The 12555-nt window shown below is 42.9% G+C and overlaps 1 protein-coding gene across 1 annotated transcript in view; it reads right to left on the bottom strand.

Annotated features, from left to right (window-relative positions):
* The window catches only part of LOC132579512 (connector enhancer of kinase suppressor of ras 2-like), a 575915-nt gene that overhangs the window by 267274 nt on the left and 296086 nt on the right, over window positions 1-12555 (bottom strand). Inside the window, exon 7 of the mRNA XM_060249934.1 lies at window positions 9042-9101. Coding sequence (XP_060105917.1) covers window positions 9042-9101 — 60 coding nt within the window. The remainder of the gene's footprint in view (window positions 1-9041; window positions 9102-12555) is intronic.

Here is a 12555-nt window from a genome sequence, read left to right as displayed (position 1 = left end):
CCGCTAGGACCTGGGGATTGGGAAGCCTACTGGCTTTGCTATTAGAATATAAAAAGTTAGGTCCTATAGGAAAGAGAACAGACACAAATAAAGTGAAGGAGCTGAAACCTGCAGTAATCCCTGCATTAACATTAGTTTATACCACATTCAAAAATAATAAAAAATAAAGGATCCCTATTGTTCTCGTTTCACTTAGAAACAAAATCTAGTGACCTGGAAGCAATTCAGAAGCCTCCTAATGTGATCTAATGCAGAAATAACAGGTGCAGGAGCCAACAGGACAGCCACTTCTTCCTAGCCCATTCTCTATACAGTTATTGCATCTAACCCCTCACACCACTTACACAGTTCCCCCATACTTAACCTCTTTGTTCTTCCATTCAGCCTGCTTCCCTCTCTCTGATCATTGATTTATTACTGCTCAGAACAGTTACAATACCTGACAGTCAGAACAGTGCTGGTACCTTGGGTTTTTTTTAGCTGTAGCTGCTGGAGAGGAAGTGATGAATTTGACTCCATGGCTTTTTTTGCTCCAAAACTGATAAGATGCTTCAATTGTAGGCCCCTTCTATCACTTTTAGAGTGTCATAAACAAGCATTTGCTAGTACTTCCTTTTCTTTGTTGCTGCAACAGCCAATTCAACTTCCTTTACATTGCAGTAGAAAAGATCAAGAATCCAGTAGTACCTTAAAGACTAACAAAATTTGTGGCAGGCTATGAGCTTTCATGAGTCACTGTTCACTCTTTCAGATACTATCTGGATTGGCCTTTATGTTGGTGGATCATATTTGGATCCTGCCCTTTCTTCAACGCAAGACAATTGGGGTTACCGGATTTTATGTTCCCAGCAACTCTGTAGAGTAAAGTAGGTTTAGAGTAAGGATGAGCAAATAGTCCCTATTTCATTTTCTTTCTTCTTCTTCTTCTTCTTCTTCTTCTTCTTCTTCTTCTTCTTCTTCTTCTTCTTCTTCTTCTTCTTCTTCTTCTTCTTCTTCTTCTTCTTCTTCTTCTTCTTCTTCTTCTTCTTCTTCTTCTTCTTCTTCTTCTTCTTCTTGTAGTCCCCTGTGCAAGCACCAGTTGTTTCTGATTCTGGGTGACATTGCATCACAATGTTTTCACAGCAGGCTTTTTATGGGGTGGTTTGCCATTGCCTTCCCCAGTCATCTACACTTTCCCCCCAAGCGAGCTCCCCCCAGCAGCATTTTACCGACCTCGGAAGGATGGAAGGCTGAGTGAACCTTGAGCCAGCTACCTGAACCCATCTTCCACAGGGATTGAACTCAGGTAGTGAGCAGACAGTTTGGACTGCAGTACTCAGCTTTACCACTCTACACCACAGGGCTTTTTAGACCCACTTTAAATTTTGTCAACAATTTCAACTCCTCACTTTCATTGTTGGTTTGCGTTCTGCATGCTGTGGCATGGTTTTTATATGCAATGTATACAGTATTTATAGACATAATATACACATGCAGCAAAATCCTCATGTACTTAGAAGGGTGGAACTCTGCACAGAATAGCACTGATAATGTATGATGCTGACAGTGATGCATAATGTTGAAAAATTAATACATTCTATGAAAAAGGGAGCAAGAAAACAGAAAATGGCATAAAAAAATGCCACAGGTTCATTTCACACAAGAGAAAGAAAACTGAAACAAGAACTCTTGGGTTGAATGAACCAAGATGAGAAATTTAGGGGGGGAAATCCTTAGCTGAGAAAACATACATGAACCCACGATGCTGCCTGCTCCTGAGTCAGAACATTGGCTCTAAAATAACCCAAGCATAAAGAGGATACAGGCTTGACTTCTCAGAGGCATCCTGGGGCTCCCAAAATGTGTAACTATGGCAGTTAGGAGCCTTGAGTTGGGACTATGTTCACTAAAACACTATTGTGAGGACTGGAGCTATAAACTTTAGGCTATTTGCCATTCTGTAGTTGTGCCTCTCTAGAGCTGAAAAATGCATTTTTTAAAGTAAATTGCAGAAACTTATATCTGAAGAAATGAACTGTGCAGGATTTTCTCCCTTGGTTTTATTGTGTTACAATCTGGAGAAAGCCCAGGCTTAGTCAAGCAAAACATTTTGTGATATGGGTTACTAGAACATGTATGCCTTGGCTCACCTTTAAACTTAAATTTTCCAGTATTTAAGAAATGTGCAAGCTATTTAACCACCTCAAGAGGCCCAAAATATAGAGCGCTTTTATCCTAGTGTGCTGTAATATTTTGCCATCAGCAATTTTTGAGGGTTGTTGTCAAGGTCAGTATTGTCTATTCTGACTGGCAGCAACTCTTCAGGGTCTCTAGGCAGAGGTCTTTCTCATCAACTGCTTCCTGATCCTTTTAACTGGTGGCAAATTGAATCTGGAACGTTCTGCATGCAAAGCAGATGCTCCGCCTGCCACTGAGCCCTGACCTCTCCCCTAACTGGCTCAAGGCCACCAACTGAGTTTCATGGCCAGCCAGAGATAGGGATCTGGGTTGTCTCACAAGAACAACACTGCTGGGTGTCAAGTCCTGGGGCTGCTGGATCCAAACTCAGTTCAGCAGGGTCCTCCAGGATGCAACTTTAAGCTAGCTGGCTTGGCTGCAGCCTCAGACAATGCAGGAGGAGGGGCGTTTAAGGTACCCAAATTCCTCTCTCTTGCATGTGGTTTCCCTGATGTTCTCTCGACACCTCTGGGCTTCTCCCATACTCTTCCTCCTTGGCTGGGCTTGTGCCAGCTGCTTAAGTCTTCCACTTCAGGCTGGCGTCCACCAAGTTTTCAAATCCCCCTCCTTCACAAGGCAGAGTTTGCCTGATGGACAACCCCTAGGCCCAGTGAGGAACTTTCCCACTGGCTCCACCCCCTGACCTTATGGTGTGGGACTGTTGAGTCCATGTCCCATCTCCTTTCACCTCCAAAGCCCCTGTTTGTGCCTCCCCAGCTCCTGTCCTTTGTCCCTTGTTGCCTTTGCCTGCCTCCATGCTTGTCCCTTGTCCCAGAGAAGAGTCTCTCCAACTCTCTTTCTGCACCCAGTGTGGGAGGTGCTGGCAGTCCTTCCCTGCATCCCAAAGTTGTGCTACTCATCTCTTCCACTGGTGGCAGCCTGAACCCCTCCAGGGTTGGTGAGTACAGGGGTGGGGGTGCCACCCCCAGACACTTTGGATCACCAAAACACAGCTGAATTGCACCTCAAGTGAAATTATGTTTGAGGTTTGGAGGTTCTTCTGCAGTTAAGAAAAAAGTCAGAGGAACAAAAGAAAAAGAGTTTGAAAATTTCTCAGGCATGTGGATTGCATGTTTTCCCACATATCTCTTCATAAGATCTATAGAAAACACACAAGACCTACTTGGAAATACTTCAGTAAAAGGAATCATGTTGTAGCTAAACTGCAGTGAAGGTTTGCTTCAACCTCTCACCAGCAAGCAATGCTTTACTGGAAACCCAGTGAGAAGAAAACTATTCCTGCTGGATGGGGACCTGAGACGATTCAGTAGTGGCAAACCTGCATCATTCTGAAGCAATGGCCTTGGGGCATCCACCATTGCCACACAATGCTCTCCAACTATCATGCTGCATGTCTCTCTTACACTCATGAAATACACATGAACACACACAAAACTGCCTTACCATCGGTCCATCAAGGTCAGTATTGTCTTCTCTGACTGGAAGAAGTTCTCCAGGCCCAGGGTCAAAGGCAGAGGTCTTTCACATCATTCACTGCCTGGTCCCTTTAACTGGAGATTCTAGGGCAGGTGTGACCAAACTTGCTTAATGTAAGAGCCACATAGAATCAATGTCAGATGTTTGAGAGTCACAAGACAAGGAAGGAAGGAAGGAAGGAAGGAAGGAAGGAAGGAAGGAAGGAAGGAAGGAAGGAAGGAAGGAAGGAAGGAAAATAAATGCGTGAGGGAGAGGTTGCAAGAAATATATATGCATTCTCCAAGCCACCAGCTGGCTTGGCTTGGAGAAGTGATTTAAAGAGACAAATGCTTTCTCCAAGCTGGCCAATGTGGCAGTGGGGGCTTTAAGAGCCACACAATATGTATGAAAGAGCACATGTGGCTCCTAAGCCACAGTTTGGCCACCTCTGTTCTAGGGACTAGAACCTTCTGCAAGTCAGGCAGAGGCTCTTCCATTGAGTCACAGTCCCTCCCACTATCACAGCCTCTCCACTGGTCTCTGCAGTGGCTTATTAGCAAACCTTACACTCTCTAAGGAGCCATGGCCTCCTCAAGTCTTACTGTAGACTCCATTTGCTGCCCTCAGTAACTTTCCACCATTCTTGACACTGGTCTGTTCTGAATATATGGAAGCTTTGTCCAGTAGAGCAGATATTCCTGGTTGCTGAGCTCCATGCATATACTGTGGCTGCAGCTCTCCCTGCCGCCACCCCTCCCCAGCTTCCCCCAGATTGATGACTTCTAACCATTCCAGACTTGTTCCTGCCAACATTTTCCATTAACCTGACAAAAACTGCCTCTGCCTCAGTGCCTGGGATTATGTTTCAAAACAGCAATAAAACTTCGCTTCACCTAGGTAAGCAGAAGTACGGCCAACTTCAGCCAAGAACAGAGAAAAGCCTTAGAAGATGTTGCTCAAAAAAACCTCTCGCTTCTTTCTGGCTGCATTCCATCTTCCTATTTAGATAGTATTGAGCTTCTCACTTGAAATATGTCTGCGGACAACAAAGAGCTCAATAAGAACTCGAGGAAGAAAAATACGGCCCTTCCACAACTCCTGTCCTAGCCAACGCAAAAAGCTGACTTGGAGATGCAAACAGAATAGCTGCCTGGTAGAGCTGCAAAGGGAGAACCAAGTTTGAGGACTCACTTCCTGAAACAAGAGGAACTTTTGGTGCATTCACACTACACTAAACAATGACCAATTTCACACCAGACCTTTAATCCTGGTTTAGCCCTACCCCCAAACTGACATTCTACATTAAAATCATAGAATCATAGAGTTGGTTTCTCTGATTCTAGTGTAAAATGTCAGTTAAATGTCAGATTAAAAATTCTAGTGCAAAATTGGTCAATGCATTTTGCATCCAGATTTTTACTATTCTTACACAGTGTAGTGTGAATGCACCATCTGTCCAGCTGGGAAGTTGTGGCAGAGTATAAGAAGCAGAGCAGCATGCATGTTATATCAGCAAGGCAGCTACTCTTATAGCAGACCTTGTGGCTACACTCATCAGTTTCCCTTGAGGACCAGAGGGTGATTGTATGGGCAAGTTCAGGTACAATACAAGGAACTCCCCTGGATCTGGCAGGCTTCAGGTGTGAGCCCTTCCATGCCTGCTGTTCTGCAGGAATCATTTAAAGAATTTGGCCTTTTCTGGTCCCAACACATCCTTTGGCAAGTAAATAGCTCCTCCTCCAAGAGCGAGGGCTCATCTGATCCAGTTCCAAGAGTTGGCAGATCCTGCCACCTCATCTAGGTCCCCTCCAATTTATTTAGATGTGATTCTTCAACTTCTTTTCTTTCTGATGCATTAAAAAAAATGCTGACTATCAATGCCAGCATTCTGTACCCTTGGCTGGCAGTAGCAGAATCAATTATGCAAAATAAACAGTAACTATAGAAATAAGGCCTGCTCCCTCCTTCTGTCATCCTAGCCAATGAAGACAATCATGGCTTTGATGGACGCGCATGCTACATCTCTCACCAACAAGCTCTGCCCTTGTCTAAGAAGAAAACGAGCAAATCCTGGCACAAACGAAATAGTTTCGTCTGATCCTTCTCCAACTTTCTGAAATGATTGCCAGCAGCAAACACCAAAGAATTCCATGACAAAATGAATGTGCCTGGTTTACATAAGCAGCCAACAAGTTGTATAATATGCAAGTTAGTCTGGCAATAGAACAACTTCAGCCACATGGACTATCCCTGCTGCTGCCTTTCCAGCTTACCTAACCAAGGTAAAGAGTTCTATACTTTTGTCCTAGTCAATGAGAAGGCAAGTCCCTTCATTGGCCAGACTGGACTACAAAGCTTAAGCAGTTCTGGAAGTTGTTTAGTGGAATCACATCTTGTCACATAACATATCTTGGCCTACTGCTGTGCAATAGGGCTTTGGGTTCCAAAACAACACAAAACTGCTCATCTCTCAATGAATTCATTAGACTGTGAGTAAATTCTCATTTACTCCTGATGCTGGGAAAGACAGACGGTAAAAGAAGAAGGGGACGGCAAAAGATGAGATGGCTGGACCGCGTTACTGATGTAACTAACACAAATTTGAGCAGACTTTGGAGGATGGTAGAAGACAGGAGGGCCTGGTGTGGCTTTGTCCATGAGATCGCAAAGAGTCGAACTCGACTGTGTGACTGAACAACAACAAAATTCTCATTCTCCTGTGTTAATTTAGACATTAATTGTCATGTCCTCTTTAAAGTAAATTAATCTCAGTCAGTTTAAAATAAAACTTTCAAAATATTCAAAAGCTACTTAACCCCATGTATGTGAATTGTATGTATAACCCATCAATGAACATTTGTTGGTGTTGCCAAGGCCAGAAGCAGATTTTATACATCTGTTTTGAAAATGCCCAATAATATTAGAATAGCGCATTAGAATCAGTTGATGAAATAGCCTGATACCACCTGCCACTGGACCCCAAAATAATTCTTCTGGGCTACTTGGACTATAAAATTTAGGAAATGAATTTGGAAACTGATTGGAATTTGGTTACTGACTCAGGATTTTGCATAGCTTCATACGGGGAGGTGATCAGCCTGCCTGGTTTTGACTTTTGTAGTATGCATGGGGGTGATGCTGTTCAGCATATGAAAAAATGTATAGAAATGTAATTTGCCATTTTAAAAATGGTTACTGAACACTAAAAGGCACAAACTCTATGGTGGCAGGGTAGATGGAATACTTGAACTAAATGAACTTTTCCGTCTCTATTTAGTACCATTCTGTAGCTTAATTATATATGACCACTTTATAAGTCCATTTAATTTCTTAGAGGCAAAGATGCTTAATTAAACCAGAGGCTTTGAAATGGAACTTTATAACAATCCAAAACAGATTATATATTGGAAAGAGGGAGGAAAGATGATGCAGAAGGCTAAAATGGTAACTCCTCTGATTTGTACACTTCTTGTAATTAAAAACGAGTTTAATAATTCATTAATATCAAGAAAGACCTCACTGTTCAAAGTGAATCATAGTACAACTAGCAATGCTGATTAGCACATGTTGTCATCAGGAACAGTTTCCTAAAAGGAGTTATCCTGTTTTGGCTAGTTGGGCTGAAAGAGTTACAATGGTCAATCCAAATGGAATGTTGAATCACACAAATATAGTCCATTAATTTCCCTTGGAGTGCAGGGTCTTCTTCAAGAAGATGTCTTGTGTTATGCAAAAGCATCATCATTAGCTGAAAGATCCACCAGATCAAATCCAGTGAGCTCCATGACTACCAATAGACTCATCAAGATTCTCCATGTGCATCATTCTACAGCTAAATTTCTGACTTATGATATGCACATCAACCATGGTATCAGGAAGCATTAAGATCACAGAGTAGTTGCTATGCAACCACAGCATACTTCTCCCTCTCACCCCCATCTCTAGACTAGAAAAATTCACAGATGTGGGCTGAAATACATGTTTAAGCCTGCATTGGAACAAAAGATCACCAGAGGACCAGGCCATTATAATGGCATTCCTGGAGACATAGGTTGACTACCAGGCTGCTGTGACCAAATCTGCAAGAGAAACCAAACACCCACTTTCTGGGAACAGCAGGATCACCAGTCTGGGAGCTGCACTGTAACAGTCACAGAGACCATAGTTCCCAGCCTCTGAAGGCCTGGATATTAAGTAGGAAGAAGGAAAGGCCTGCAAGGTCCAACTAATATGCATTTTAAAGCAGACAGACCTGGAAACAGAAGAACTTCTATGCACCTTTCAGAAGATCTGGGACATGAAAAAGGTATGGAGTAGTTAACCCCCTCTCCTTCACTGACAGTGCCCAAGGGACAAAAGACAGGCAGGATCCACAATGTATGGGACTTCCATGGAACACGCCCATCCCTGGCAACATTATTGATTTAAACATTTCTATGCCAACTTTTCACCCACTCCCAAAGCAGTGAATACGGCAATTGTTCATCCTTTATGAATCTAGGGTTGCCTTCCACCCTTCTCTTGGCCAGTGAGAGAAAACTGAAAAATTGCATGGCATGGTGCTGTTAACATCACTGCTAGGAAAAACACAGAAGCAATATCATGCCTCTCTAGGAACTGCTGAGAACTCTATGGTTTTACCAGCTTCTCCCTAGAAAAGCATGACATCGCTTCCCCAAGTGCTATAATACCATCACCCTCAAAGTGCTCACAATGCCCCTGTCCCCCAGACGCCTAATGGTTACCACCCACTGGCTCACAACCCTATATGGAACTGTGTTTTGTTCAATTAAAAAAATCTAGGCTGGATTCTATCATTGGAATACTTCCTCTGTCTTGTATATTAACCATCTAATATGATGGCACGGATAATTGTTATACAAAAGTGGCTAGCACTGTAGAATCTTGATTTTAAGAAACAAAATAAAACCACATGCTCTTAATCCATTTCATAAGGGAGACAACATCAAAACCAAAAAAACTCCACCCATAACCATCATACAGGGTACAATTCACTGGGGATAATTCCCATCCAAGATCTACTGAAATGGACAAAGCTACACTTATACATTCCAAAGCCACACAAATAGACATCCTCCCAGGGGTAGAAGAGGCAGCAACCTTCCACTGCAGGTGGCTCCAACGTGAAAGTTCTGCAACCAGCCAACATAAGTAAGGCCAGAGAGAGAAGGGGCAGCAGTCAGGCATCTCTCCTCTGTACCTGGACTTAGGCTTTACTATAGATCCATACTAGTTTTTAAATTGCCATAAGCCAGGTTTTTTTCTTGGGTTGAAAAAAGGCGGGGATATTAACTGCCAAAATGTTCCTCATGACCCCGGCTCATGGTTGTAATGGTTTAGTACATGGAAAAGTAAGAACAAAACCATCCAAATGAACACAAACATACATTTTCTGTGGTTCCAGTGATCACGTGCAGCCCATCGTATGTCGACTTGATATACATCCCCTTAAAAAGAACGAGAGAAGCCACAATTAACATCCAGAGCTAGTGTATAGTCTATAATGACCTCCCTTAAATAGGTAACAACAATTAAATTGTTTGTGCAATAATGACAAAATGCTTATCCTAGAGTCAAACATACAGGGTGAGTAAAACACCTTTACAACAAAGAAAGGCTTGCAATGCAGTATGTGAGCTTCGGGGTAACACAGAATTCTTCTGCAGGGTCAATGTTCTCCCCCAGAGTCTCACATTTATACCTGACCTTTCTTCCAGTAAGATCAGAGAACAAAGACATGAAAGTTATCCCATATCCTAATCGACCTTGTGAGGTAGATACGGTCACAAAACATGACTGAGCCACAGGCACCCAATGAGTTTCACTACAGGCAAGGATTTGAATCCAGGCCTCTGGAGTGAAATCCTAATGCCTACTCATTTATTATTTATTATTATTTATTACTTTAGATTTTTATCCCACCCTCTCTGCAGTCAGACTCAGCACGACTGACAATCAGTTCAGATATCTAAAATTTCACTTTAAAACCAACAAAACACAACTTAAAACTATTTTATGGTGCTAATTTAACTTCACTATAGGCGGAATCTTTCTTCTTCTGACAGTGATTCTATGATCGTAGTTCCTCAGCAGTGTAAGGTAGCAGTCCTCTCCCAGTTTAGGTGTTGAAGGCCTGTTGAAATAGCTGTTTTGCAGGCCCTGCGGAATTGAGAAAGATCCCCAGGACCCTTATGACCTCCGGGAGGGCATTCCACATTTCTGGTGCTGCCACTGAGAAGGCCCTAGTCCATGTAGAACACAGCCTGGCCTCCCTTGGTCTGAGGACAGACAGCAGGTTTTGTGACCCTGAACGCAGTGCTCTCTGGGGAACATTCAGAGGAAGGCAGTCCTTTAGATAGGCAGGCCCCTGACCATATAGGGCTTTAAAGGTCAATACTAACACCTTGAAATGGACTCAAAACACAATAGGTAGCTACTGCAGCTCTTTCAGCACTGGTCGAATGTGCTCCCATCAAGGAAGCCCCATTAACAGCCGTGCTGCACTGTTCTGCACTAGCTGTAGTTTCTGAGCCAAAGTCAAAGGTATCCCCATATAGAGAGCATTACAGTGATCTATTCTCAAGGTGACCGTTGCGTGGCTCACCATTGCTAAGTTGTCACGTTCCAGAAAAGGAGCCAGCTGCTGTACCCGCCAAAGGTGAAAAAAGGTGGATTTGGTAGTGGCTGCTACCTGGGCCTTCATTGTCAGAGAGGACTCCAGGAGCACTCCCAAGCTCTTGACCTTAGGAATCGATATTAGTGGCATCCTGTCAAGAGCTGGCAAAGGGATCTTCCTTCCTGGGCCACCCCAGCTCAGATAGAGAACCTCTGTCTTCGTCGGATTCAGCTTCAACTGACTCAGCCTGAGCCAAGATGCTATGACTTGAAGAGCCAGGTCTAGATTATCCAGGGTACAGTCGGACTGGCTACCCATCAATAGATAGAGCTGGGTGTCATCTGCATTGGTGACATCCCAGCCCATACCTCCTGACAATCTGGGCAATAACATCGGGGACAGAACCGCTCCCTGTGGCACACCACATATAAGTGGGTGTCTACTCATTATGCCGCTGTACTTCAAGCAAAATAAAGAAAGACTCTCTCAGCAATGATGCGGGTAATCTTTGAAAGTCCCAGTCACATATTTTATGATGGAAGGGTGGGTCTGTATGCCTTTAAGACCTGCCCTCAGTCACATCTCCCTACATTTGGAATAAAAGTTGAAGGCAGCCTGGTTCAGTTCAGTTTATTTTGATACAAGATCAACTCAAAAAGCACTCATATAAGCAATAAAAACTTACCAAGTTTTTACACGTTACCAAGACCAGCAACAATAAAAAAGACTTACATGTCCCATTACAATCCAACATTGGGCATACATTTCACAATAGTTATTTGAAGTCTCAACCATCTATTTTCATCTTCTGCGTGCCATTATATGAAATTTCGTTACATTTCATTACGAGTAATTTTTTTAGAGAAGTCTGAAAGGTGGATGGATGTAGAGAATTGTTCTGGACTTCCTGAGGAATGTATTAAAATTAGCTTAATATATTTGGAATGTATATCATTATAGCAGGGACAGTATAATAATACGTGATCAACTGTCTCAACCTTTCCCATTTGACAAGGACAAACCCTCTGGGAATAAGGAATGAAAAGATATCTGCCTTCCAGAAAAGCTGAGGGCAAAGGACTGAAATGTACCAAGTGAAGATTCTCCTGTACTCAGGAATTTCTACAAGTGGATAGTATGCTGGGGGGTGGAGATCTTAGTATAGTATGTTGCAGTAGGGTACTACTGCAACCCATTCCTGTTGGATTGAAAGGCCAGGTCCCACAACCATTGCTTAATTATTTCTTTGGCTTTTTGGAAGCTTAGATGTAACAAGTCTGAGGAGGAGATTTTCCAGTTCTCAGCCAGCTTGAATGGTGGCTATCCACAAGAATAATGGGACAATTAGCTTTTAGCCTAGTAGCACCTCAGAATCCAACAACAGTTTCAGGGTATAAATTTTTGAGAGTCTTCAAACACAGTAAAGTAGAAATGGAGATCTGGGTCCTTTTAAACTAGTCAGAAGGTGGGAGGGGAATTATAAAGAATGCCTGGAAAGGATGCAAAGACACAATGCATTTGGTAATCAGCTTGCTTAGAGCAGAGGGAAAATGCTCGGGGGCAGAAAATTAGCATCCGTAATGGGCTAAAAATCCTATGTCATTATTCAGTCCTGAGGGGATTCGTTGTGCTTGATGTGAATTAACTTGAGTTAGTCCCTGAGGACTGCAATTTAGTTTTAACTAATAGGTGGTCATTTGAATCTGCATGTCTTCCTCAAGTGGAACCATCCCTGCCTTCAGCCTGAGCAGAGTGTTTGAAATGCATCAAGGGGTCTCCAAATATTGACCTCAAGACTTAGATTGCATCACGTCCAGAGGGTGAATTTCTTTATAAAGGCAGACCTGCCTAATTGGGCAACCACTTTCTCCTGAAAAACCTATATAGCTGCAGGGATAAAAGAAGTTGCTTTGGGAAGAACAGTTCTCAAGATGGCTGAGGTTGTTTTATGGGCATTCTCAGTAATATGTACCGGTAGCCTGGTTTGCTCAGGGTTCCAACAGGACCTTTCCCAACAGCCACGATCTGAGCAACAGGGGGAATGGACTTCTTTTCTAAACCAGAAAGAAAAAAAGAAAAGAAAAATCGTCCCCAAAACTTTCTGTTCTCTGCATCTCAAAGAGAAAGCTAAAGTGTTCACTTTTGTTCTTTCCGACCATTATTATTGCATGAGAAAAGCAAGAAACTCTGGGGGGAGGGCAGCAATACTTCAAAAACCGAACAACACAATTGTGAACCTAGTTAAGCAACAAACAGCAGTTTTATCACCAGAACCTAATTCTGTC

The sequence above is a fragment of the Heteronotia binoei genome, chromosome 11 (assembly GCF_032191835.1).
Source record: "Heteronotia binoei isolate CCM8104 ecotype False Entrance Well chromosome 11, APGP_CSIRO_Hbin_v1, whole genome shotgun sequence".
In the NCBI taxonomy this organism is placed as follows: Eukaryota; Metazoa; Chordata; class Lepidosauria; order Squamata; family Gekkonidae; genus Heteronotia; species Heteronotia binoei.
The sequence above is the reverse complement of the archived record's forward strand: the minus strand, read 5'-3'. Positions and strand labels throughout refer to the sequence as shown.